The sequence below is a fragment of the Zingiber officinale genome, chromosome 3B (assembly GCF_018446385.1).
Source record: "Zingiber officinale cultivar Zhangliang chromosome 3B, Zo_v1.1, whole genome shotgun sequence".
NCBI classification, from domain to species: domain Eukaryota; kingdom Viridiplantae; phylum Streptophyta; class Magnoliopsida; order Zingiberales; family Zingiberaceae; genus Zingiber; species Zingiber officinale.
The window spans coordinates 10,642,592-10,670,175 of NC_055991.1; the positions used below are offsets into that span (position 1 = coordinate 10,642,592).

General features: G+C 37.4%; 2 protein-coding genes across 2 annotated transcripts; both read right to left on the reverse strand.

Moving 5' to 3' along the window:
* Window positions 1–585: 585 nt before the first annotated feature.
* LOC122055883 (transcription factor MYB2-like) lies at window positions 586–1,741 on the reverse strand. Its single transcript, XM_042617561.1, has 3 exons — window positions 1,513–1,741; window positions 1,310–1,439; window positions 586–1,205 (listed from the first exon to the last, which is right to left on the reverse strand). The coding sequence occupies exons 1-3, from the start codon at window positions 1,619–1,621 to the stop codon at window positions 755–757; spliced, it is 690 nt and encodes a 229-aa protein (XP_042473495.1). The 5' UTR covers window positions 1,622–1,741; the 3' UTR covers window positions 586–754.
* Window positions 1,742–6,130: 4,389 nt separating this feature from the next.
* On the reverse strand, window positions 6,131–26,491 carry LOC122055884 (probable receptor-like protein kinase At5g18500). The gene is made up of 8 exons (XM_042617563.1): window positions 26,024–26,491; window positions 24,302–24,976; window positions 24,097–24,201; window positions 23,728–23,850; window positions 23,367–23,537; window positions 23,148–23,277; window positions 20,907–21,116; window positions 6,131–6,539 (listed from the first exon to the last, which is right to left on the reverse strand). Exons 2-8 carry the CDS (start codon window positions 24,955–24,957, stop codon window positions 6,405–6,407), a joined length of 1,530 nt encoding a protein of 509 aa, XP_042473497.1. The 5' UTR covers window positions 24,958–24,976; window positions 26,024–26,491; the 3' UTR covers window positions 6,131–6,404.
* Window positions 26,492–27,584: the final 1,093 nt, after the last annotated feature.

The following is a 27,584-nucleotide window of genomic DNA, read 5'->3' on the forward strand; positions in this document are numbered from 1 at the left end:
TGTATATGAAAACTTTGTTCGTTCCTAATTCAATTTACTTGGGAAATAAAAAATAAAAAATTACAACCTAGGCATTCATTTCTCATTTTAGTTCCCTAACTAACCAATTAAGTTTGATTGATAAAATAGTCAACTAAAGTTAACTTATAATAAGAAACTGATGTGACAAATACTTTCATATCTATATTTATTTTTCAAGGATTACGCCAAAAAATTCCACATGGTGCTTGTCTTAGCACCAATTAGTCAACCGTCACCAACTACTTAGGAAGAGTGACATGTATTATGTCAACGCACCTTCCATGCCTATAGCATTATTTATTTATGTCAATTATATTTTTCATTTGAAGAATATTTTAGTATTTCTTTATTCCAATAAAAAAATGATAATATTCATTTTGAATGATTGAGTATCATTAATTCTTGAATATATACTATGAGATTAGGGGATAAGATAATTCGCGGGACTTTTGTATCTGTTGATAATAAACTTTTAATTTATATGTGATAACATCAGTATATGAATCATCTATATCGATTTACAAAACCTCGAGAATAGGATTGAGTTCATTAATATGAAATAGAGTCTCGATAAAGTTGAAGAAAAAAAATACTCTTCCTCTTCCACAGTTAAGTACAAGTACAGTTTGTCGATTTATCTTACTGGACTTGATGATTTCATTAGGATTTCTAATTGATCAAGAAACAAGGATTAATTAAATCATTTGCATATCGCTCCACAAGTAATCACCACTCAACCACCAGTCCCCTGCATCGTAGCTCTCAGGACAGTCCACGTGGAAGTCGGCCCACGGGCCCAGCCGCCCCCACCACCGGGAACGACGTCAGTGCTGCCGGCGAGATGCTCCATCTCGCCGGCGCCCGGGAACGGGGAGAGCTGGGGAGCCGGGGAAAAGCAATCCTCTGACCACCCAGAGGCGCTATGCATCATCACCATTGCAGGCTCCGGCTGCCAAGGGACGGCGGCGGAGGAGGAGGAGGAGGCGGAGGCCGTAGAGACTGCAGAAGCGGCCTGGATTCGCTCGAGGAGGCGCGGGATCCACAGCCGGCGCGTTTCCTCCTTAAACGCTTCGCTGTCGGCGTCGCACCGGAGCTGCTTCGCGCGCCTCTGCACTCGGGTCCTCCAGTAGTTCTTGATCTCGTTGTCGGTCCTCCCCGGGAGCAGCCGTGCTATTTTCGACCACCTGCAGCATGCGATTCTCAGAAAATTAATTAATTGGTTGTTATCAAATCGCGATCGTTCGGCGAAGGAATTAACAAAATCTAGACTGCGTTGAGGATTATGTACCGATTTCCCCACCGGGAGTGGAGTTCGATGATGAGGAGTTGCTCCTGAGGAGTGATGTTCCCTCGGCGGAGGTCCGGCCGGAGGTAGTTCAGCCACCGGAGTCTACAGCTCTTTCCTGTCCGTTTCAACCCTGTTTCCGAATCCAAGCTTGCTAGTTAGGAATAATTAAGGATTTCTAGTTCAACAATAAACTGGTGAATTACCTGCAGAGCGAGCAAGGGCGTTCCAGCGGCCTTCCCCATGCTGGGAGACGTAGTTGACGAGGAGGAGGTCCTCATCGACGGTCCATGGCCCTCGCCTGAGCTCCTCCATATACCGCGGAGAAGGTGGTGTTTCTCAGGCGAGAAGACTTTGGTTATGCTCCTCTTCTCTTCGCTTTCTCTCCCCTATTTATATAGAGAGATAAGAGAGAGACAGATCGATAAGGAATTAAGGATCCTTATTCCTTGCTGCTTCGGCTTGCTTTGATGATTACGTAACGAGGAAAAGATTTGACAGTTTGACAGGAAGGAGAAGGAAGAACAGAGGATTTTTTTTTATCTTTCAACATTTTACTGGAAGTTTCGGTATTACTTATTTCACATACCTAATTTTCTTAATTTCAAAAATCATCCATAGAAATAACGCGCGCTGGATAGATAACTCCATCTTTAATTAAAGCAAATTTTGAGATGGAGACAATGAAAATAAAGGGAAGTGGGTTAAAGTGAGAATCAGAAAAGGAGGTCTCTGGTTTGACGCTTAAATCAGTACAAAAATGGGAGAAGAAATGAACACTAGATACTTGTATTTTCTAACATTATAAAATGTATCTGATCAATAGAAAGAGTCTTCCTTTTTATAATGACCCTAAGAACCCTCGTAAGTATGAGATGTAAGAGAATATCTAATGTCAGAATATATCAAGTAATGAAATATGCATAGCCATCTTCAAGGAAGATTTCGTTTTATGTAAATGAACAGTCTTTTGTAACCCTCGTATTAATGAGACGGTTGAGAATGTCCGATGTCAGAATATACTAAGTAATGCCAGACAATAGAAGTTTCACATACACCTTCGGAGGAAGGTTTCGTTTCTTGTATATGCCTTGATTGCGGAATTGGAAGATGCACAGACACCTTAGAGGAAGGTTCTGTTTTCTATATATGTCTTAGTGACGAAATATTCTCTGTCAAGTAGCTATTATTTGCCTCCTGAAGACAGTCCAACTGGCCAAGTGGCGGACCGACTATATGCTTGGAGATTGACAAGATAAGTGGAGAACATAATCCCTTAAGTTTATCGGCTCTTTGCCCAACCTCCTATATGTTGAGAGTTGCCTTAATGCTGAGAGATGGAGAACTATGTCCTGTAAATCCCACCAGGCCTTTGTCCGACCGATTATATGATGTGTGTTAACATTGTAGAAGCAAGGAGTTGCGCTCCATATATCCAACTGTGATGGAACCGACCGGGTGTACTTGGTGTGTCTTGGTAATGAATGGAGCACTAAGACCCTTAAGTCCGACCAACTCTTTGACCGACCAATCATATACGAAGATGCTTATGTTTGAAAATGAAGGGGGGTTGAACCCTATAAATTCGATCAACTTTTGGGCCAACCGATTGTAGATTGAGTTGTATTGTAATCTTGGAGAGTTGGATCCCGTATACTTGATCGGCATTTAGGGTCATCCAAGTTTATTTTATATATCTTTGTACCGAGTGGAATGATAAGTTTCCAAAGTCTGACTGACTCTGAGTCAATCAACTATATGTTTAAGGGATTTGTGCTCAAAGAATGGGTAGTGAGGAGCTAAGATCTAATGCAAGTGACTCGTTCAACTACATGTACTCTACTCTGATGACCACCTTACCATAACTTTAACTGTTATCTTACCTTTATTTTAACTGCCACATTATTTCAGCTCGCAACATACCATATAAAAAAATATATAATAAATTCTTTTTATATTCTTTTCCCTTCTTTTTTACTGAATAATTACATGAGTTTTTAAAGGTATAAATATATTAAAAATACTTACAAAAGTATAATCTATAAATCAATTTCGAACGAAATTAACTAATAAATCTACCCCAATCAAAAATTTAATATTTTTTGAATTGTACTGAATATCAGTATCGTAAGCCAACTTATGACAAAATTTTATAAAGTTTTAAAAATTCACCAAGTAAATTTTTTTTAAAAAAGTAAAGATTCGTGTAAAAACTCAAACCCCTGTGATTATTTCGTGAAAGGAGGGGAATGACGAAAATATGCTATATATTTTTGAAATTCTAGAAGTCGGGTAATACTGACATTTCAATAAAATACATGTCCCTCTTTTAAAATTTATTAAAAATTACCCCTCAAAGAGCTTTTATCAAAAAAAAAAAAAAACTTTAACTAAGATGTATAATTTTAATTAAAACTACTTTAAGATATATAATTTTGATTAAAATTATTCGTGCTCTTAGAATAATATATCATTAAAGTGAAAAAATAAAAATAATATATTAAATTATTGATAGAGTATAATTTAAATATTTTTTAAAAAATTAATATTTAATAATAATAATTATTATTATTATTAGTGGGAATGAGTCCGATTGACAAGTTTTTTTTTTTTTCTCAATTAGGAATTGACTAATAACATCTCTGTAAACTTCTACTTATTTTCCAAGTGAAGTAAAAGATGGAGTCAAATTTGTGAAGGCACTGGATGGAAGTAGAAATTGGGGAGAGATCACATCTATCAAAATTATTAAATTACAGGAAATTAAATAGAGTGACAATTAATTTTCCAGTTTAATAATTAAGCATTTAATAATTGTATAATTATCCTCACTAATCTTCCAGGCAATGGTCTTCGTCTCCGTTAAGGCGTTAATCATGCGTTCCACGTCGTTTTTTGGCGTTACTCGAAGACGAAGGGGAAAATCGATCGCTGTCATTAATGACCCCTTTATTGTTGCATAGTAGTTTTCATGGCACAAAATAGAAATTAAAGGGTTTAAAATTATTATATAAAATGACTATGAGTATTTGACGGTTATATAAAATGACTATAAATATTCTATAAATTAATATATATTTATATTTTAGATAAGAATTAATTTAAATTACACAAAATAGAAATTAAAGGGTTTAAAATTATTATATAAAATGACTATGAGTAATTGTCGCTTATATAAAATGACTATAAATATTCTATAAATTAATATATATTTATATTTTAGATAAGAATTAATTTAAATTACACAAAATAGAAATTAAAGGGTTTAAAATTATTATATAAAATGACTATGAGTAATTGTCGCTTATATAAAATGACTATAAATATTCTATAAATTAATATATATTTATATTTTAGATAAGAATTAATTTAAATTACACAAAATAGAAATTAAAGGGTTTAAAATTATTATATAAAATGACTATGAGCAATTGTCGCTTATATAAAATGACTATAAATAATATTCTATAAATTAATATATATTTATATTTTAGATAAGAATTAATTTAAATTACACAAAATAGAAATTAAAGGGTTTAAAATTATTATATAAAATGACTATGAGTAATTGTCGCTTATATAAAATGACTATAAATATTCTATAAATTAATATATATTTATATTTTAGATAAGAATTAATTTAAATTACACAAAATAGAAATTAAAGGGTTTAAAATTATTATATAAAATGACTATGAGTAATTGTCGCTTATATAAAATGACTATAAATATTCTATAAATTAATATATATTTATATTTTAGATAAGAATTAATTTAAATTATTCTTCATTTTTATTTCAGGCGCCCTAGTTTGCTATCATTTTTTTAAAAAAGAAATTCCTGCAAAAATTAATAAATTACCATTTTACCCTCTATTATTTTAATTTACGGCTAAAATACCATATGAAATATATCGCAAGTCATCTAATCTCACACACGGAGTCATTGTACTGAAAGCTACAGATCATCTATTTGAAGCTGCAGAGATGACGCACTAGGAAAGGTAACACAGCCGTTGACATGGAGAAAACTTCAATAGGGAGAGACTATGACATCTGACATTCCTTTCAGCTTTTTTCTGCGTACATTCAAAAGAGTCAATAGAACGTTAGGATAAAAATCAGGTACGGGGTCTCTCACGTAGGTTCTATGATGCTCAAGTCAATATAGTGACTGACTTTTAGGTTAGTCGTCCTCATATCGAAGATCTTAGTGCCCAGTGAAAAGCTAAGTCTTGATGAAGGTGATGCTCTGACTATCACCTCATATTAACTTTGACTATTATCTCATCCTAATTTTAACTTTTATATCATCTCTAAGTCTGCCTGTTAACATACGACAAAAGACGATTCACTTGTCCTCGGTACCTCCATTAATCTATCCTTAGTCCAATACGAAAGAAATCGTCAAGACATAAGAAATGACATACTCGAATATGTTAAACTTCGATCCTAAAATTTAATATGATAACACTTCATATCTCTACCGCACCGCTACAAGGGAACTAGGTCCGCCTGTTAATGCCCCAGGTGAAGGTTGCCACCAGCCATGACCAGATAAATTGTGCACGTGGATAGCGTGCCAAATGAAGATTATGCGGTACTAGTAGAATATCAAGTCACGTACGTAAAGAAAACACTGTGCAAGTCGTGTATAGGCACCGCCATCAGAGGCTGGTGGCTGGAGGTCGGCGTCCACCATACGAAACTACTGAGAGAGTAGAGTTTGTATTTTGCATGGCTCCCTGTCGACGTGTGATTTGACAAATGCAAATTTTAAATGGGGAAGAAACCCAGCAGTGCAAAACGAAAACGATAGGCATTATTTTTCTCTTTCAAGCCGATCATGAATTAATGAAGCTATTTCAGCAAAGGTTATATGATCTGATAAAGAAGCTAATTGAAAGCCTCTGCACACACACACTGTTCGGAGTGCATCTATGACATCAAATACAAAACACATGCATGAATGCGATTTCCCTTTCGGCCGCACTTCATTTAGGTTCCAGCCACTCTCGGAAGAGGGATAGCAGGTATATACGAGTCGTCGTGGCGAGGGAAACAGCTTGCGATAACTAAGAATGCAACCGGCTGGAACCTCATTTGCTTGAAGCTGGCTTGCTCTTTCGGCTGCTGTATATAGTATCTGGGTTGTCACTTTTATCGGTGTCGGAACTGTCCCTCTGGGAGTCAATTTCTGTGCCTCCTGCACGGTTTCGACGGTGTCTCCGTTCCTGCAAACTCCCATATAGGTGAGATTCATCTTAACAAATCTACTTGTGCACATAAAAGGTGGAGATTCAGTTGCAAAATATTATATCTGTGAACATTAAAGTTGCATCTGTCCTGAACAAGATTGCTGATATGCTTTAAGCAATGATAATATTTGCTAAGATGCTAAATAATTGCCTAATGGTTAATTATCGGTTTAAGCTTTGCTTGCAACGTGGATAAAATTACCCACCGACTACTCAGTAATCTGTTTGATGAGTGACGCATGAGTAGAGTAGGACTCAACTAGTATAGAATAGCATGATCTAGGGGAGTGAAAGCTTGTCAAGATTGGATGGCGGGCCTTGAGTGTGGTTCAATATGGCTAGAGGGGGAGGTGGTGAAAAGCTGTAATCCTAAAATTAAATTTGTGTAGCCAAACACACAATTCAAACGTTAGTTTCATGTGGGGTGCTGCTTGTGTGTTTGATTGTTCATGTCAAGTATAAACACAAAGGAAATAATTATAAAAGAAATACAAAACTCTAACGCACATATTTAACATGATTCAAGGACACTACTCATAATCCACAGCCTATGATGCATCTAGTGTGTCACCTCAGAATAGTTCCACTAGAACCCATTCACTCACAGAGGTATTGAGTAAACTTCTTACAATCCGAAACTTGAAATATTTACATCAGATCTTTTCTCACAAATATAGGAAATGAAATGCCAGTAAAAGTGATTATTACGAGCTTGAATTGAACCTTGCAACCTAATCCAATACCTTGGAGACTTTGAGCAATCAAAGCACAATATTAGAGGTGTATCTGAGACTATCGTTCAACCCCCAAGCTCAAAGCTTCCCAAGAGCTTTAATAAGAAGCCCTTGAACAACTTTATTTTTCCCATCTCCAATCAATTGTTCCAAGCAAATGTAGCCATTGAGTAGCCAATTACTATATCTCCAATCAATTGAAAATTCCTTTTAGTCGACTCTTCAAACGTCCAGTTAGTTGAAAACCAATCCAATTGATTGTTGCTCAAACTGACATAAACACTTTGTTTACTAAACTCTAGCATCCAATCGAACTAGGTTCACCCTCGCTGGAAACCAATCCAATTGATTGTTGCTCAAACATAAACACTGAATTTACCAAACCCTAGAGCTAGTCGAATTGGGTTCACCCTCCAGTTAACTAAATCATGTCAGTGCTCAGTCAAAAGTTTTAATAGTCACTTGGTAGTTTACCCCTACCTAGCAAAACATATCATTCATATCATCCCTGATGATGTTGGCCAAAGCAAAAATCCAAAATTACACATCATTCGTAATCTTTCATGGATTTCATTCTTTGAGGTCCTCAACCTCGTCGATGCTTCTCATTGCCCTCGAGTTTACCTCATATCCAGCCTTTGGGTCCTTCAAAATACACCAAGCCTCAAGAGCTTACTCCATGTGCCATCTTTCTCCCCTTACCTATGAGTCAACCTCAGAGAACTCCTTATGTTAGACCTTCAATTCTCGGATACACTAAGCTCCACGAGTTTGCTCTGTGTGTCATCCTTCTTCCCGCACCTTCCAAGTCCAACCTTGCATAACAAAGAACTTTCCATCCTAATGCTCCATCCCATCTTTTTCCAGCCCATTACCTTCATGCTCCATCCCCTCACCTCCTTTTCCATCCCATTACCTTCTTCCTCTTCATCTTCATTCACAACAGATCTTTTCTTTTTGCTCTAGCCTATCACCTTCGCCACATCTTCTAATTTCTTTAGAGATAGATCAACCACATTTCGGAAGTTTGGTGCAACTAACGACATACAATATTCCAAAAGAAAGAAAGGTTGAAGATCCACTCTTTTCTTCATAATTTTTGTTTTCTTCTTTTTTACAAACATTGTGATCAGCTGCATGATTTTAGTTGATCATTAGTTTTTTAAATGCTTTTGAAGAGGTAATACTGCAAACATATGTCGTAAAAAATGTTCAGATTGTGCACATAATAGTCAGAACCTCTCTTTAAGTGTCAAACTCATATCTCATACCCATACACATGTTGTGTCGTGTCAACGGTATTGGAGGTAAATGGCAGAGTAGAGCATCAAAGACAGAGTTTAAAGAGCTGGAGATTGGGGTTCGAGTAGCTGTATGGCCTTTGGGTTCATGTTCATAGATGGGGTTGAAACCAAGGTAGAAATTTTATGTTTGGTATAGTAGGAAGGAGTGGTAATGTTTTCCTATTCTTGAGGTGGAGGTTGTGGTTTGATGCTGATGATCAGGGAATTACAGGAGTCTGTGAGATTAATGCTCTTTTAAGGAGCAGAACTTGTAATTAAAAGATGTTGATTTGAACTTGCAAGGAAATGGTGATCAGGTGGCTTGGTGAATGTTGAGCAGCCTGTAGTGGTGGATGATGGTTGGTGAAAGATATGGTGAGAGCTTCAGTTAAGGGACTCTCTTCCTACAAGTGGAGCTAATGTGATTGTTAGGCAGCGGGAGTCTAATGTGTTTTTCTGTTGTTGCTTCCATGCTGGAGTTCACTATGCCAGAGGATGATATAAATGTGTTGGCAGGGGAGGTTAGTAATTCCATCAAAAGGCAGATGTCAATAATTATTGCCAATTCTAATGTGGAGGATGAAGTGATGGTTGATGTTAATTGTTCTAAGGACAGTAGGAGTTCTAGGAAGATGCTGTGCAAAAAATAAAGTCTAATAAAAGTGATCCATTGCTTCCTTCTTGGCAGCATAAGGGTAAAAAGGATGCTCTCTAGTGAGTTGAAAAGTAAAGTTGATATAGAGCGGCCTTCATGAAAAAATTGGTTCTATAATTCAAGAGGATTGACTAGGTAGGCTAGCTCAGAACACCTCTTTATCTTTTTGTCATGTAAGTTGAAACCAAGTTCAAGTTTGGTGGACGAGACTGATTTTAGTGATGATGATGATGCTAGAAGATGGGTGGATAATCTGGGTATAGAATGGAGTGACAATTGGGTGGATGCTTCAGGTAAATCTGGTTGTATTGTCTGTAGATCTGGCTGTATTGTCTTAATGTGGTTTAGGGAGAGGGTGCCTATCAGTGTGGTGTATAGACACAAGCAGTATGTCTCAGCATAAGTTTCTTCGAGTTCAAGGGATGAAGTACCATTCACTTGGCAAGACACAAGCATTCAGTTGTTGTCCAGAGAACGACCTTGGTGTTTCATTAAAAGACTAATGTGGGATGGTATTCCTTGATTGTTAGCTAGGGACTTCAACTGTGTGTACAGAAGAATAAAAGAAATGTGGACTTTACTTTTCAGTTTTAACAGATTTGGTTCATGGTTTCTCAGTGTGTTTTTTTCGCATGGCTTTGATGCTCAGAATCTTCCATTTACTCTCCGAAACCCATGTCAACACAACATGGTTGTGGGGATGGGATATGAGTTTGATACTTGACGAGAGGTCAAGTCTCTTCAGTGGACATACACCAAAAAAAAGATCTGTATATTTTTAAAACATACTTTTGCAATTCTACCTCCTCAAAAGCATTAAAAAAAACTAATGCCAACTAAAATCATACAGATGTTCATAACAACTTGGGGGAAAAACAAATATCAAGAAAAAAGGGCATATCTTCAAGTTTTCTTTTTCCTAGAATGTTGTGTGTAGTTAGTCCGAAGGGGAGCCTTGGCGCAACGGTAAAGTTGTTGCTTTGTGACCAAAAGGTCACAGGTTTAAATCTTGAAAGCAACCTCTTGCAAAAAGCAAGGTAAGGCTACATACAATGGATCCTTCCCCGGGACCCCGCATAGCAGGAGCTTCGTGCACCGGGCTGCCCCCTTTTTTATTTTTGTTGTGCGTAGTTAGTCCCACCAAACTCCCCAAATGTGGTTGGTCTATCACCAAATAAATTGAAAGATGTGGTGAAGGTGATAGGCCAAGAGCAAGAAGAAAAAAATGTCACGTACCTAATACAACAACAACAACCAAGCCTTTTCCCACTAGGTGGGGTCGGCTGTATGAATCCTTTTACGCCATTGAGCTCTATCTCCTATTATATCATCATCTATATTTAAATAAATTTTATCTTATTTTATTGTTGCTAACCAAGTCTTTTTTGGTCTTCCTCTTCCTTGTTTGATATGCATGTTTATCATATTTTCACATCGTCTAACTGGAGCATTTATTGGTCGTCTACGTACATGTCTGTACCATCTTAAACATGTCTCTCGGAGTTTTTCCTCAATAGATGCAACTCCGACTTTCTCTCTAATGCTCTTATTTCTTATTTTGTCCATCTTCGTATATCCACACATCCATCTTCGTATGTCCACATATCCATCTTAACATCCTCATCTCTGCAACTCTCATCTTCTGCTAATGTGCTCGAGTCATAGCCCAACATTCAGCTCCATATAACATAGCTGGTCTAACTGCGGTTTTATAGAACTTATCTTTAAGTTTAAGAGGTACTTTACGGTCACATAAAACACTCGACGCTCCCCTCCATTTCACCCATCCTGCTTGTATTCTATGTAAGACATCTCTCTCAATCCCTCCATCATTTTGTAAAAATGATCCTAAATATTTAAATCTCTCGGTTCCGGGCAACTCGTCCTCTCCTATCTTAACAATTATTTCATTACTTCTAATATTGCTAAACTTAAATTCCATATATTCTGTCTTTAATCTACTAACCTTAAAACATTTCCCTTCTAGTGTTTCCCTCCAAGATTTTAGCTTAGCATTTACTCCTTCACGTGTCTCATCTACCAAAATAATATCATCTGCAAACAACATGCACCACGGTACTGTGTCTTGAATGTGCGCAGTGAGCTCGTCCATAATTAGTGTAAAAAGATAGGGACTTAGAATTGATCCTTGATGTAACTCTATCTTTATTGGAAATGCTTCAGTTACTCCGCCTGAAGTCTTTACTCTGGTCGTTACATCCTCATACATATCCTTAATTAGTTCAATATATATTACGCTAACACTTCTCTTTTCTAAAATTCGTCATATAATTTCTCTTGGGACTCTATCATACGCTTTTTCTAAGTCAATGAATACCATGTGTAGATCTTGTTTTTGCTCCCGATATTTTTCAATTAATTGTCTAAGAATTGATTTTCCATCACCGTTGTCTCCTTCCTTAATCTTTTTCCCAAAGTTTCATAGTATGACTCATTAGTTTAATACCCCTATAGTTTACACAATTTTGTACGTCTCCTTTATTCTTATATAAAGGAACTAGAGTACTTATCCTATCAAGTATTTTTTTCGTTTTCAATATCATGTTAAATAATTTGTAAGTCATTCAATACCTTGTTTCCTAAGCACTTCCATACCTCTATTGGAATATCATCCGGTCCACTTTTCCATTGTGCATCTCATTTAAAGTTTGTTTTACTTCTGAAGTTTGAATTCTACGATAAAAATTAAAATTTCGATGCTCATTTGACCTAATTAAATTACCCAAGTTAAGTTGGTCTCCTAAACCTTCATTAAAAAGTTGATGAAAATACCTCTTCCACCGCTCTTTTATTTCTCCATCGCTTACTAATACCCTATTACATTCATCTTTAATACATTTTATTTGGCTAAGATCTCTTGTTTTTCTTTCTCTCACTTTAGCTATTCTATAAATGTCTCTTTCCCCTTCTTTTGTATCCAATTTTTGATATAACCGTTCAAAAGTTTCATTTTTTGCTTCACTCACCACTTTCTTAGCTTCTTTCTTGGCTATTGTATATTTTTTATGTTTTCCTCATTCTTACAAATATATAATTCCTTATAAGCTATTCGTTTTTCCTTCACTTTCTCTTGTACTTTCTCATTCCACCACCAAGATTCTTTACTTAGCGGTGCATGCCCCTTTGACTCACCGAGGACACTCTTAGCTACTATTTTCAACTTTGATACCATCTTATCCCATGTTGTATTAGAGTCATCGTATATTTCACCTAATGCTTGTACTTCTACCTTCTCCTTAAATATATATTGCTTCCCATCCTTTAACTTCCACCACTTAATTCTAGGAATTGTATATATTTTCTTTCTATTGATACTATGTTTGAGGCGTATATCCACCACTACTACCCTATGTTGGGTAGTTAAGCTTTCTCCTGGGATGACTTTGCAATCTTTACAAATCTTTCTATCATTCTTCCTAACCATAAGAAAGTCAATTTGCGATTTATTATTCTCACTTTTGAATGTGACTAAGTGTTCTTCTCTTTTCTTAAAAAACGTATTAGCTAATATAAGGTCATATGCTATTGCAAAATCTAATATAATTTTCCCTTCCTCATTCCTCGTTCCAAACCCATAACTCCCATGTACTCTCTCATATTCCTCATTTTTCACTCCGACATGTCCATTTAGATCACCTCCTATTAAAATCCTTTCACTTGGTGAAATATTTTGTAATATTTCATCTAAGTCCTCTCAAACCTTGATTTGGTAGCTTCATCTAATCCTACTTGTGGTGCATATACGCTAATTATGTTCATAGTTTCTTTCGCCACTATTATCTTAAGGGCTATAATTCTATCCCCTTTTCTAACTACACCTACAACTTCATCCTTTAACAAACTATCTACAATAATACCCACTCCATTTCTTGTTTTACTCTTTCCAGTGTACCATAACTTAAAACCCGTGTTCTCTATCATCTTTGCCTTCTCACCTGTCCATTTTGTCTCTTGTACACACAAAATATTAATTTTTCTCCTAATCATCATATCTACTACCTCCATTGATTTACCAGTGAGAGTTCCTATGTTCCAAGTTCCAAATCTTAGATTATTAGTTTTCCTATCATATTTGTTCTTATCTAACCTATGGTGTGAGAACTTTTGCCTATTTAACACTACACCCAAGTTCTCATGGAGATGTAGCGGTCCTTGCTGAGATGTTACAGTCGGACCTGTAACGCGAACTCTTGCATATTTATCACTACACCCGAGTTCTGGAGATGTAGCGGTCCTTGCCGAGACGTTACAGTCGGACCCTACAACGCGTTCCTTCCGGGGAACAACCTAGCATTAGCACAATAGTTTAATGGATTCATTCATGAAATATTTGCCATAGTTTGACGCTGTCACAATCGCCATATTTCATGTTATTTGCATAATAGTTTAGATAGTTCTTATCCTAACTGATAGTATTTTGAAAGAGGAAATTAATAATAAATCTAAAAACTCTAATTCATAATATTTTGAAAGGAACAATTAATAGTAAATCTAACAGCTTATTCTAAAGCATAATATTTTGAAAAAGTTATTTAAATATGTTTATTTGGGAATCCTGTCCTTCAAACCAACCTAGACCTCCCTTTGAGGAAGTTATGATGGGACAAATAACCTCCTATTATTCTTTCATGAGTTCAAAAAGTTCTTTTAATGATGAGGTGATTGAGTTGGGTCTTCATTGAGAGTTTATAATCATGCTAATGTTGGTGCAGCTTGCACTAATGATCCAACTCAGGTTTTGATTAATGACAAATGAGTTAAGTTAGGTGTATTTTTTATCTAAGTATTTTACCAAGTGTACAAGAATTGATAAATCTAGAGGACGAAACACCAGGCTGAAATCCAGCTAGGTCTGCAGGACTGGATAGCTGATGCGAAATCCAGATAGATCAACGGACCGACCTGATATCTGGCGGGAAGTCTGATTGGATCTGCGAGACTTGACAACCGGCAGAAGTCCAGTTGAGCCTGCGGACCTGACAACTGGTATGAAGACCTGGTGGGTCAAGAGACTAGTCAAACCGACTACAAGATGGTAAGTAAAGGTAAGTCACTGGAGAAGAGTGACTCGGTGAGGGTGCGTCCCGATTGAGAGACAGTAGATGTCGGTCCAGTTTAGATCCATTTTAGATTCCTAAACTGAGACTTTGAGTAGATCTTGATCTTGGGGAGGCATAGTCTAATTACTACTAAGTATTATTGTGCTAACACTTGTCTTGCAGTTTATTATTTGGTTTATTGGACTAGCACACTTTACAGGGCAAGAAGAGCGCAAAGAAGCCTTGAGTGAACTATCCCGAGGCGCCTTCCATCCCATGGAAGGCGCCTTCAAACAGTGGAATGCGCTTTAGCACTATTCATAGAAGGCACCTTCCACGAGATAGATTTTAGACCTCGTCGCAGATAAGGCACAACGAAGTCGGGATAGAGTTTGTCACATTGAAGGCGCCTTCAATGGCTATGGAAGGCGCCTTCCACACCCTTTATAAGGGGGACTCGACCAAGCTTCGGCACACAACACTCATACGATCATCTGCGCTTCCGATTGGACTTCCGAACGCTCCGGCTTCCTGTTACAACTCTACTGTGACGCTGCCACGCTCGTCTACTACTAAGAAGCCGACCAAACACAGAGATCAAGCCGACCCTAGTGAAAGAGTGTTTGGTAATCTTTTTCATTTGTGTACTTAATTACTGTAAAAGGATAAGTACAGTGTGTTACCCTTGTCCCGGAAGAGGCATTTTAGTGGATTACCCATCGATAGGTCCGTAGGACCTGAGTCTTGGAATAGGAGTCGCCGAAGCCTCTGAACCAAATAAAATCGAACGCGTGTTCTTTTACTTGCTTTTCTATTTTCGCTTTCTTACTTAGTTTTCCGCTGTTCGCTCTGTTCTTAAAAACAAAAAAGACTTGTTTTGTAAAATCACGTGATTCACCCCCCTCACGTGCGTCTCGATCCAACAGCTAATACTTTATTTTGTAAGAGCAGCTTTGCATTGAGTCTTCCTTCGCTTAGCCTTGTGTCAAGTTTTCATCGAGTTATGGCGAAGGAACACTATGCTATGCCTTTATTGAGTAGTAGTTAGTGCACCGAAATGTCCTCCAACTTTGATAGTGTCGGTCCAGGAGAATTCCTTGATGTTGTTGATGATGATAAGGTATTGTTGCTTTGTTTTCTTGAATGATGGAAGTGGAGATTATTGTAAATGCAGTGACTTTAATTATAGGTATTGCAATGATTGTAATAGATGAATTTTTCTTACCATTAAAAGGTTTAAACCTTAACATGAATTACCTAGCTATCTTGTTGTTCATTCTTTTGTTCTATCTCTTTCATGGTATTTTTTCCAATTGTACTTCAATCTTGTTTTATTCATGAATCACCTTGGACAATGAATAGATTATAACTAGTATTAGAAGGTGATACGGTTAGTGATGGAGGGGCCCAAGAGGAAAGGATTAGAAAAGTCCAGGCTATGTGGCGGTCAAAAGTCACGAGGAGGTGGCGGTCAATAGTCATGGCGACTTGGCGGTCAAAAAGGCAGGCTGACAGGGCAGTCAGGGCTCAGCATAGGCAGAAGCGGGTTGGGATCGGCAGAGCTGAGTGAAAGCAGCCCGAGCTACAGGCCTGCAGTAGAGGGCCCGGAAATACAGAGCACAGAGGCCGGTCAGAAGCGGCAGAGCTGATCAGAAGTAGCTCGATCCACAGGCCTGCAGTAGAGGGCCCGGAAATACAGAGCACAGAGGCCGGTCAGAAGCGGCAGAGCTGATCAGAAGTAGCCCGAGCTACAGACCTGCGGTTGAGGGCCAGGAAGTACAAAGCGCAGGATGCAAGTCGGTATCGGCAGAGCTAAGCAGAGGCCAAGAACTGGAAGTATAGGCCAATGGGTCGGAAGTGGCAGAGCTGATCAGAAGCAGCCCGAGCTACAGACCTGCGGTTGAGGGCCAGGAAGTACAAAGCGCAGGATGCAAGTCGGGATCGGCAGAGCTAAGCAGAGGCCAAGAACTGGAAGTATAGGCCAATGGGTCGGAAGCGGCAGAGCTGATCAGAAGCAGCCCGAGCTACAGACCTGCGGTTGAGGGCCAGGAAGTACAAAGCGCAGGATGCAGGTTGAAGATCAGCGTAGCTATGTCCAGACAGTTAGGGCTGCAGGTCTGCGAGTTGAAGGCCTGGAAATGCGAACCACAGGTGCCGGCTGGTGCGGGGACACCATGGATCGGAGGAGCTAAGTAATACGGGAGCGGAGAATCTCAACGGTCCGTCAGGGGTAATCATTACATACCAACGATGCGGGCGAAGGCGAAGGTTCCTGAAACGAAAAGATGCCCTCATAGCCAGTAGTAGCCTGCCAGCTGTCCCTCATTACAGGACAAAACCCAAGTGCGAAGGCGGAGGTTCCTAACAGAAAGATGCTTTCACAACAAATAGCAGCGCGACAGGTGTCCAGGACTAGAGGACAAAGCCGGGCGTCTAACGTTTTCTGACAGGGGGGCAGGTTCTAGCAGGAGGACGCATAAAAGGGGAGAAATCCCTCGTACGCAGGTACGCGCACACACTCCCCCGTCACTTTTTTCCACAACTGTTTTCCTTTTCTCCTTCTGTCTGCTTTTTTCTGGGGAAAAAGGACCTGACTTGAGCGTCGGAGGGCCTGATCCGGGGACTTTTTCCCTGGGTTTTGGTCTCTAACGTGAGAGGGGGGATCGTCTGAGTGTGCGCAGGGTCCTGCAGCCGCATCAGCCACCCGTGGGGAGCCTGCACCGCCCGCGACTTTCCGTCAACGCCCAGTCCACCGCGACCGGCCTCCGTCCGACTCAGCTTCCGGACGGGATCAGAAGGAATTATTTTCATATAGCAAATTTAATTATAATAATCTGCCGGCAGTTGTGCACAGTATAGGATTAACTATTTAATACATACTGTATTTTCAAAATTATTTCAATATAATCATATATCAGAATTAATAAAATGACAGTTGTATATCATTGTTAAGGACATAATTAGTCAAATATAATTAACTTATATTGGTATTAATATATATATATATTTTTAAAAAGGACAGCTCGCACGAAGCTTTCGCCAATGTGAGGATTCCAGGAAGGGTTAGACCGTTTTGGGTCTATTGTATGTAGTCTTATCGCCCCCAGGGCGTAGCACAGACGGTGGGCGCATGACATCTCTGGCGTAATGGCCAGGGATCGATTCTCAGGAACTGACGACCCCACCATGCGCTTATGGCCTGTGTAACTACATGTACCTCCCTCCATATCCGTGGGGTCGACATTAGGGGGCCGCTAAGGTAGCGGATCTACTTTTTTTTTTATTTTATGTAGTCTTATCTTCCTTTGCAAAAAGCCATTTCCGCAACTTGAACTCATGACCACAAGTCACATGGCAACAACTTTATCATTACGTCAAAGCTCCCCTTCTACAATGAATATTTTAACATTATATTAATTTACTCTAGGCATTAGTTATATTATATTATTATCCCTTTATCTATGTCCACAATTTGAACACATTTACACCGAGCCAATCACTTAAAAAAAAATATGTGCATGACACCTAAATCCATACCTATACCTGTATTGGGTACTCGTATCGAAGTGTCTAAGTAGCATAGGTCCCGCAAACTATGCTTAATGATATGTGGTCTATAGGGCCTAGTTCGCGTGGTGCAATAATAGGAAGGGTAAGAATAGAATTCTAGCCCAATTAGATATAGTGGCTGAAGCTCTTCAGTTGGCACCATGTCTCTCTATTTCCAGAGATCTATCCTTGTCGTTTCTATTATTACAAGAATCTAGATCAAAGAGAAGCTATATAAAAGAAAAGAATATGAATTAGAGAAGACTTACTGCATTCAGAGCAAAAGATATGCAAAGACACTAGGAGGCCGAAATAGCAGAGCAAAAAATCTTTTAGAGCAGTGAAAAGAAAGGTAAGGAAAGTATACAGGAGGTCGGGGAAAGTAAACAGGAGGTCCTAGTTATACTGTGGAGGTGTAGTGTCGAAAAAAGAAATATGACCCCAAACTAAGCTTTAATGATAGCAAATCAAAGAAATTATGAAAATGAAAAATTGAGAAGATAAATAAAAGGGAATAATGCAGTGAAAATTCTATGAGAAATGACCCTTTGAACTAATAGGGTAGTAATTAATGTGTAAAATTACTAGTAACTCAATAATTCATTGGGCGGCAACACGTGGGCCGCAGGATTCAACCAGCACGGATATCATTTTTCACAAAGAATGAAACTAAGGTGGCGTTTGGTTTATGGGTTTGGAAATGAGGGAATGGATTCATTCCCAAACCTTGTGTTTGGTTAATGGGAATGGAATCAAGATTTTGGAATGAAATCCAAAAATTTGGATATGGATGAAACCCACCCCCTCCCTTGGGTTTTGATGGAATAGGATTGTGAATTAAGTTTTAGACAAAAATACCCTTAGTATATTTGTTCATTTTTTTTTTAATTTCACACACTCTCTCTCTCATCATATTTTCTCTCTCCTTATTTTATCATCACATTTCCTCTCTCAAGATACTTTCTCTCTCCTCATTCTCTCTCTATATTCTCTCCCATCATATACTCTCTCTATTTATTTCTCTCTCTTCATTCTCTTCTATCACACTTTCTCTCCCATTATACATTTTCTACTTATTTTTTTATCATACTTTCTCTCTCATCGTACTTCCTCTCTCCTCAATCTCTCTCCTCATTTTCTCTCATCATACTTTCTCTCTCCTCAATGTCTCTCAGCATACTCTCTCTCCTCATTTTCTCTCATCACACTTTCTCTCTCTTTATTCTCTCTCATCACACACTCTCTCTTTATTTTCTCTAATCACACTTTTTCTCTAAGCACACTTTCTCTCTCATCATATTTTCTCTCTCCCAGTCTCGCATTTTCTCTCATCACACTTTCTCTCTCTTCATTTTTTCCATCACTCTTCCTCTATCAGTATATTTTCTCTCTCCTCAATCTCTCATTTTCTCTCATCATACTTTCTCTCTCTTCATTTTTCCATCACTCTTTCTCTCTCAACCCACTTTCTCTCTCATCATACTTTCTCTCTCCTCACTCTTTCATTTTCTCTCATAATACTTTCTCTCTCTTCATTTTTTCCCATCACTCTTTCTCTCTCATCACACTTTCTCTCTCATCATACTTTTTCTCTTCTCAATCTCTCCTATCATGCACTCTCTCCTCATTTTCTCTGATCATACTTTCTCTCTCTTCACTTTCTCTCTCATCATTTTCTCTCATCATATGTTTCTCTCACATTCAACTTTCTCTCCCATATAATTTTTTCTCTTATTTTCCTGTAAGGGTAAAAAAGAAAATTTAGGTTTATTCCGATTAAAAATATTTAACTAACCAAACATCATTTTTAAGAATGATACCCAAGCTCATACCCATTCCCATTCCATAATACTATGATACCCATTCCCATTCCGATTCCTAGGAGAGAACCAAACGCCCCCTAAATCAATCCAGAGCCAGCAAATGGCCAAGCGGAGAGTGTTGTAATAGAGAACAGCTTGTCTCTATGTTGAATATGTATATGTGGCAAGGTGCTATTAGAGGGTTCACACTCTGGGGATTATAAGAAGGGGAACTTTAGTCATTTCAGGGGCTTGAATGGCAAAAGGGTGACAATTTTCTCCAACTCGGACTTCCTCAGACCTCTTTCTAGCTCTTGCGTTCCTCTACTTGGATTCATAAACCCTCAATGCTTAGATAATTCAAAAATCCATTATAGTTCATCCCTTTATCCAAACCCTCTTACCTCAACTAAGGGCCTGATTCAACTGTGTAAACCCACCCTTGATGCTGAACTAACCCAGCAAAAAAACCCTCCGAACTGAATTCAGTTTGGGCAAACTCGGCCTAACTGACCGCAACTCTAGGAACTCTGTCTATCTCAAACTCCTCTAGTCCCATTTCCAATAATGATCAGAGCTAGATTGCCTAAGCTAGAAAACTTTTGTAATATTGTAACTTCTTGACAATTACAACATTCAGGAATATATAAGCTTGTTTAGCAGTTCAAAAACCACTAAGATATGAGCTATAAATCATCTTCGATGAGCTAGGCGAGGTCCTGATTTTGTTAAAATTTTGATAAACAAGACATTTTGAAGCTCAAGTTGAGCAGTAACTTCTATCAATGGACAAGTCAGAAGATGCAAGACTATTTGCGAACCCTATGAGATAATGGTCACCATTCATGCACTGTGTATAGCTGAACTCACACCAAAAAATGTCACCGCTCAGCTTATTTTTTCTTTTTAATCAACATGCTTAATTGAACTTTTCTTTGGTTATATATATATATATATATATATATATATATAATGCCAAAGTACAAATCTCTGATAAACATAGCCTTAATTTGTTTCAACAAAATACGAATGTGTAATTGTCCAATATAGCACAATCAAAGTGTCATATTTTGATGAACATCAGACCTAGATCAAAAAATATGTAGGCATCCTAGTATGTCTATGTCCACTAGTTGCTACTTTAGAGGTAAGAGACACATCTTCATGCAATTGTTTGAGCTGAAAAGATAACTAGCCTCTCAAAAATATGCGTCAAAACTGAATTAAACAGATACTGAGCAAGGTCCAATAAGATTATACCTCTCGTGGAATTGGCTCATCGTTGTCTAGCATCCGGACAACTTGACCCATCTTTGGCCTCTTCTCTGAATCAGGATCAACACACCGTAAAGCTGCCAAAAGAGCCCGTTTAAGTGCCCTTGTTGATGGTCTTGCGCCTATGTTCTGGTCCACAACTTCTTCTGACCGCCTACTCCCTACCATCATTTTCAGCCAATCAACAAGATTTACCTGCATAATAGCAAGCATATCATGGAGCCAAGATGATGGTGAACTACTTTTTAGTATGCCTAAGTTATATGGGTATTTTTTTAACTTGGATAAGCCACATAAAGACGAGATCATGGTAAGAACCTGGACTCCATGTATAATCAACAAAAGCCACAGATTAATAGCTGCAAATTAAGGTTGGTAACATGTGTATATTGAGTTTCAACCAGGGTAAAACTATTACTCAACTAAACATAAACCATGTTGCTCAAACTCGGGAAAGAGAATCCATACCCATGTGGGATACACGTGTATATTGAGTTTCAACCAAGGCAAAACTATTACTCAACTAAACATAACTATGTTACTCAGACTTGGGAAAAAACATCCATACCCATATGTCGGACACAAGTCTCTGATTTTTTAAAATGAAGACACGGGGACACGTTAAAAGTGTCAAAATTAAGGTGGAGTCATAATTAATATTAAAATTCAAATACTGATATTGATCTAATAATAATTAAAATTAATCTTTAAATTAATACTATAAATTAAGTATAAGAAATATAAGTTAGATAAGTTATATTTATAAATATATTTTATTACAAGTTTTATAATTTTTAGTTAAGTTATCTAAGTATACCTATACAATAATTATATAAGTTCTTTTAAGTTAATATGCCATAGTGTTATGGTATAATTTCTATAATTTACAATATCTGGATTAATTTATATAACCCAGCCAACAGGCCAACCCTGGTTTTTTATTGGTTCAGGCTGAGCAAAGAGAAAAGATGTCGCTCAACACATGATGCAAAACCTTCTTCCTTTCCTCAATGCAAACCCACCTCCCTGCGGCAATCTTCTAGCTCTTGCTTTCCATGTCACAAGCACACCTACCCACGCTGACCTTCACTTATTTTCCACAACACAAGCCCACCTCCCTGCATGACGTCGTTAAACTTCCATCACCTACGAAGTCATCAATGGAAGGTAATCTTCCTCCCTCTCCTCTTCTTCTTCGTCGTTCTCATAGAAGACTCTAGCTTCTTGGACTCTATTTCAATATCGGTATCCATGTACGGTATGGGTAAACAGCAAGTTTGAGTATCATTGGGCATAAAAGTATAACTTCTAATAGAGTTGTTTTCTTCCCATCTCTCATCGCATAGTTAAGTTGGAACTTAAGTCTATTATATGATTATATGCGTTAATCAAATTCATACAACAAAAACTCCCAATTAATGTTCCACATCGAATTCCATGTAAGTTCTGTGTTCTAACTAACATCAAGGTATTTTAAATTACTTTTAATCAAAAATATACAAGCCATAAAATAACAAGAGAAAAACCATTGATACAGTAGATGAACTTAGTCAAAATGGAGAAAGTTACAATATAATTCACAAAACACTTTTTTGTGTCAGAACTATCAAGCTATCGAGTAGTTACAAAACACTATAACTATATAACAGCCGATTAGCTCATGCAAAAAAAAAAGTACATAAATAGGCAAACAAACTTATCAAAACCAAAGGAGAAAACAAAGTACTTAAAAGCTATCGAGCTATCATTTCACCAATATGACATAAAAGCATGTCCATTGCCAAGTACATAATGAAGAATGCTTTAACAATAAATTTACACACACATTATTATGGGCACTGATTAAAAGTTAAAACTGCTGTGTGCTTGTTTTGATAAGTTCTAGTTGAAAAATATTTTGACGGTGAAACAAGTAACAAAGCTTTATGGAATTCAGAAGAGTAATGATGAACCATGTCTCTTGTGCAATCTTAAGAATAACCATTATTCTAGCCAACTAAGTTGAATGCATCTTTAGTTGAAAATCTTCGAAGTTCTAAGCATTCATGCAACTAGGTAGCTATGTCAATGGAGGTCAGGAAAAAACTAAGATAGGATTGCCAGCAAATGCAGACAACTAATGGAAATAGGTAAACAATCAGAATCTGCAGAGAATGCTAGGGCTAACCTGTGTAACTTGTTAATAAAAACTGAACAAAGTTTTGTGTGAGCAGACAATGCAAATACCTCATTGGTGGGGCGCCCATAATCAACAGGATCTCTCCCTGTAATTGCTTCTAGAAGAACAACACCAAAACTGTATACGTCACTCTTTTCATTTAAAAGCCCGGAATTAGCATATTCAGGAGCCACATAACTGTAATCGAGAAAAATACATAATGTTAATCCAACAAAAGAATAAAGCAATTTTTTATAGCAGAACTGGGGTGTGCTAAGAGAACTCACCCAAAGGTTCCCATAACTCTTGTAGTTATATGACTTTTACCAGCTCCCAACAGCTTGGCTAAACCGAAATCAGACACTTTTGCATTAAACTCATCATCAATCAATATGTTACTGGATTTTATGTCACGATGCACCACCTTTGGTTCGATCGCTTCATGCAAATATGCAAGGCTGCCAAAAAAACGTGTTTTTTCTTCTGATTATATTAAGAGCATGAGTGATCACTTGAATTGACTTTGTTGCACTAAGGACAAAAATAAAACATGAGACAATAACACTCTAGTTGTCATAAACAAACTAATACAAAAGCAAGGAGATGACCTGCATTTCAATTTGAACAAATAAATGAATTCGGACTTACGCTTTGGCAGTGCCCAAAAGAATCTTTATGCGAGCCTCCCAAGTGAGAGAACCCTTCTGACGCAAAGCCCCATGGAGCCACTGTTCTAAATTTCCATTATTGACATATTCATACACTAGCATCCTGAGTATATGAGAAATACAGATAAAAATGTTGCACAAAGAACTCCTGAAAACTGTTTTAATATCTAAGTATTTTTGACATGAACAAAATTTGTTACCGTAGTTATAGAATATACAGAAGTAAGATGTTAAGAAATGAAAGCAAAATCTTGAATTAAAAAATAGATCATTAATGTTAGTGCTATTGCAGCAAGTTGAGGTAACATAAATACTACAAAATTAAAAGTTTACAATTATTGTCGTTCACCTTTGGGTACCCTCCACACAATATCCAAGTAATCGCACTAAATTCTTGTGGCGTACATGACCAATGGCTTCCACTTCCACTCTGAATTCCTTCTCTGCTTGACCTCTATAACCAACATCAAAAAGGTAACTTTTGAGCTTTGCTGAACAAAAAATTACAAAACAACATAATAAAGGTTAAAAAAGGTGATGCAAAGAAAGCATACAGATTATTAAGAAGCTTTTTAACAGCCACAGGAGTACCATTGATGAGTTGTCCTCGATAAACAACACCATAACCACCCTCCCCAAGTATGTTATCCTTTGAAAAGCGATTGGTTGCAATTTCCAAATCCCTTAAGGTAAACCAGTGACCCCAGCCGAGGTAAGAGAACTCTGGGAGGCCGGTCAAAGGTGATGGAGCAGTCATAGGGTAAGATTGCCTCCGTGTGGTGACTATTCCGGAACATCCTTCATCTCCAGAATGGCAACTACCATCTTTATCCATGCAATGAGATGAACCTGAGTGACTGTTTTCATCCACATGCCTTGATGTTCCCATGCCCAAATGGGCAATAACCCTATTTGACTCCTTTTCGTTTGATTTGTCATGATGCGTAAGAACCCCATCATGTAAGACAAAATCATTAGTTGGTGTTTGTTGTACTCTCACTTCTTTAATTTCCTTTGAGACTGCTGGTATCTGGCTAACCGGGAGATTGATAGAAGTCCTCAACCTCTTCTGACTCCTTGCATTAAGACATATGACTAAGATCAAAAGAACAGCCAACATAGACACCCCGACTGCTATTCCAATTACAACCCATAGCTTAAGGCCCAAAAGAAAAGTTTTATTATTCAAATGTTCCCCCAGAGATGACATAATTCTTCCAGTAAATCACCTGTAAGGGGAAACAACTGACATAAATTATCACTTGCCGTTCAAAAAGCATGAAGCCCGCTAGAATTGTTTCTTTCACACAATAGTTTATAACACATTTAGAATCCAAATGGACATAACCCTAAGGAAGAGAATTAAATCATGAAAGAAAATCAAAGAAGCACTGTATACATCATCTCCAGCTTTGTGTTCCAACTCATGGCACTTCCTTTGAATTGGAATGCCAAAGCCAAAGGTACCATGTATAAACAACAAAGAAAAGATAAAATTACACAATGCTCTAGATATATATTCAATAAAGAAAGCTTACAGCTTTAAGAAAAACAGAACAGGTCTACTTGTGGGCCACTGCTAAATAGGACTAAAGGAGGCTCATTACTTACAAATGGCAGGAACTGTTAATGGTAGTCTGGCATGTTAATGCTCCTATAGCAAGGGACAATGACATAAGTGGATTAATGAAACCCAAAGAACACAAGGAACAACAACCCATAAACGAACACGTAGAAGGATAAGGAACAAACACAACTACAGAAGTCAACTAAGATAACAAAGCAGCCTCATAAGATCAATTTAACACCTTTTTTTCTTCCAGTTGCAAACTTCCAGGAGGTCGAGTGCAAAACTATTTTCCATGCATCGAAACTTGGTCAAAGGAATTCAACATTGCCGAAAGATCACAACTATATAAGATAGAGTGCGAATAACTTAATAAACTGAACAAATTAGGTTCCTCCAGTTCTTCAGAACCCTAATAGAAGAAAATTCGATGGATCTATCCTCCTCAACAAACTTGTGGATCAAAAACTAAGATCGATTCCTAATTCTACAAATAAGGAATCCTTTCAGGAGCTGAAACAATAAGAAAGTAGAGCTCCCACAAGACGAGCATTCCAAATCTAGACCTACTGACCAGGAAAAAAAAGGAAAGCGGCTCGAAGATGGCCCTTATGCCTAGAATGGAAGCTTGAGCTACCAACGTTAAAGGAAAAATAACCACGGAAGAAAAAAAAAATCCGACTTCACCAACTCCCGCACGTTGACGTACCTCTGACCTCCACTTCTTCACCGAGATCGCATCTTTCCGCCGTTGCACAAAACTCAGCAGCCTACTCCGCTTTCTAAGCCAACCCCCAGCAGAAAGAAGGCGCGCGGGGCCGAGCGCTACTCCAGCGCAACTCTGCGTCAGTCCACCAGATCAAAGGAACAGAAGACGGCTCAGCAAGGCACGAACGGAGGCGCTGCTGGAAAGCAACGTCCGCACAGATCTAAGCCGCAATGGAATAGCTCCCTCCCTGAAACCCTTTCCCCCGTCCCTGACTTCGGAAGAAGCAGCCGAACCCCCTAAAAAAATGGCTTTTGGACTCGCAGAGTGGAAGCAAATGGGGCATGCGACGAAGGAGGGGTAGAAGGGGGGGAGCAAGAGGTAGAGGGAGGGATGGAGCTGTCAAAGGTAGGTGGCAAGAACAGCGGCAGAAGGGAGCGGAGGAGGCGAGGAGATGGAGTGCAGTAAAAGAGTTGGAATGGTGGGTTTATTCCGCATTATTATCATCGTTAGTGTCAGTATTAATTAAAATCATCCGACTAATTCATCCTGAGTCAAAGTTTGTTCGATTTAATTAAAATATTGGTGTAGAATTCAACGTCATTGATGAGTGTTAGAATCTCCAGTAGTGGAGGTGGTTAGAGATAGTTAACAGTAGATTAAGATTTAGATATGATTATCCTCACCTATTCCTAGGTTATTATAAAGCTGGTATGCATGATACTTAGTGGAAGAATTTTTCTTAATCGTATGATTAATTTAGAAATACTAAATTAATAGATGATTCATTATAAATACTTTTAAATTTATCCTAATAGTTATTTTTAATAGTTAAAGAAAATTTGCATAGAGTTAAATTAGTTATTTTTAAAATTAGTAAACACTTTATTGGTGCCAAAACTCTACCCTTTGTAATTTACTAAATGTTATAGCAATTATAATGGTGCTAGCCATTGTAACGATGTAACAGTATAGCAGTTACATTTAGGATGCGTTTGGTTCAAATTATCATGTATAATCTTGGTTATGTGATTATCAGGTAATCGCATAACCAAAGTTATGGGGAATAAAACATAACCAAATGTTGTTTGGTTCAACCTAGGTAATGCAACAAAAATTTAATTGTTTGAAGGTTTTAATGAATACCTTAGTTTTATATTTTACCGTATTACCCTCAGTTACAAAATCAACTATTTTTACCATTTTAGTTTAATTATTATTATTATTATTTATTTATTTATTACTTTTCTTTTTCTTGTATATTTTTTTTTAACTTTTTATGTGTTTTTTATTTTTTTAAATGTTTTTATATTTTTTATATTATTTATATTTATTTTTTTTACATTTTTTAAATTTTAATTTTTATTTATTTATTTTATTTTTTAATTTTTAAAATTTTTAAATTTTTATAAATTTTTTATTTTTAAAAAATTTTAAATTTTTATAAATTTTTTATTTTTAAAAGTTTTAAATTTTTTATTTTTTATTTATTTTATTTTTTAAAAATTATTTAAACAATTTTTTTTTATTTTTTTTACATTTTTTCTCTTTTTTCCATATTTTT

What these genes read in the sequence shown, in the direction of transcription:
- LOC122055884 (XM_042617563.1), bottom strand. Translation starts at nt 24,957, where the DNA reads ATGTCATCTCTGGGGGAACATTTGAATAATAAAACTTTTCTTTTGGGC. An exon ending in AAAAAGCTTCTTAATAATCT is followed by an intron (nt 24,202 to 24,301) that starts GTATGCTTTCTT and finishes TGTTGGTTATAG; the next exon opens with AGGTCAAGCAGAGAAGGAAT. An exon ending in CTTTTGGGCACTGCCAAAGC is followed by an intron (nt 23,538 to 23,727) that starts GTAAGTCCGAAT and finishes TTTTTTTGGCAG; the next exon opens with CCTTGCATATTTGCATGAAG.
- LOC122055883 (XM_042617561.1), bottom strand. Translation starts at nt 1,621, where the DNA reads ATGGAGGAGCTCAGGCGAGGGCCATGGACCGTCGATGAGGACCTCCTC. An exon ending in CGCCCTTGCTCGCTCTGCAG is followed by an intron (nt 1,440 to 1,512) that starts GTAATTCACCAG and finishes ATTCGGAAACAG; the next exon opens with GGTTGAAACGGACAGGAAAG. An exon ending in CACTCCCGGTGGGGAAATCG is followed by an intron (nt 1,206 to 1,309) that starts GTACATAATCCT and finishes CGCATGCTGCAG; the next exon opens with GTGGTCGAAAATAGCACGGC.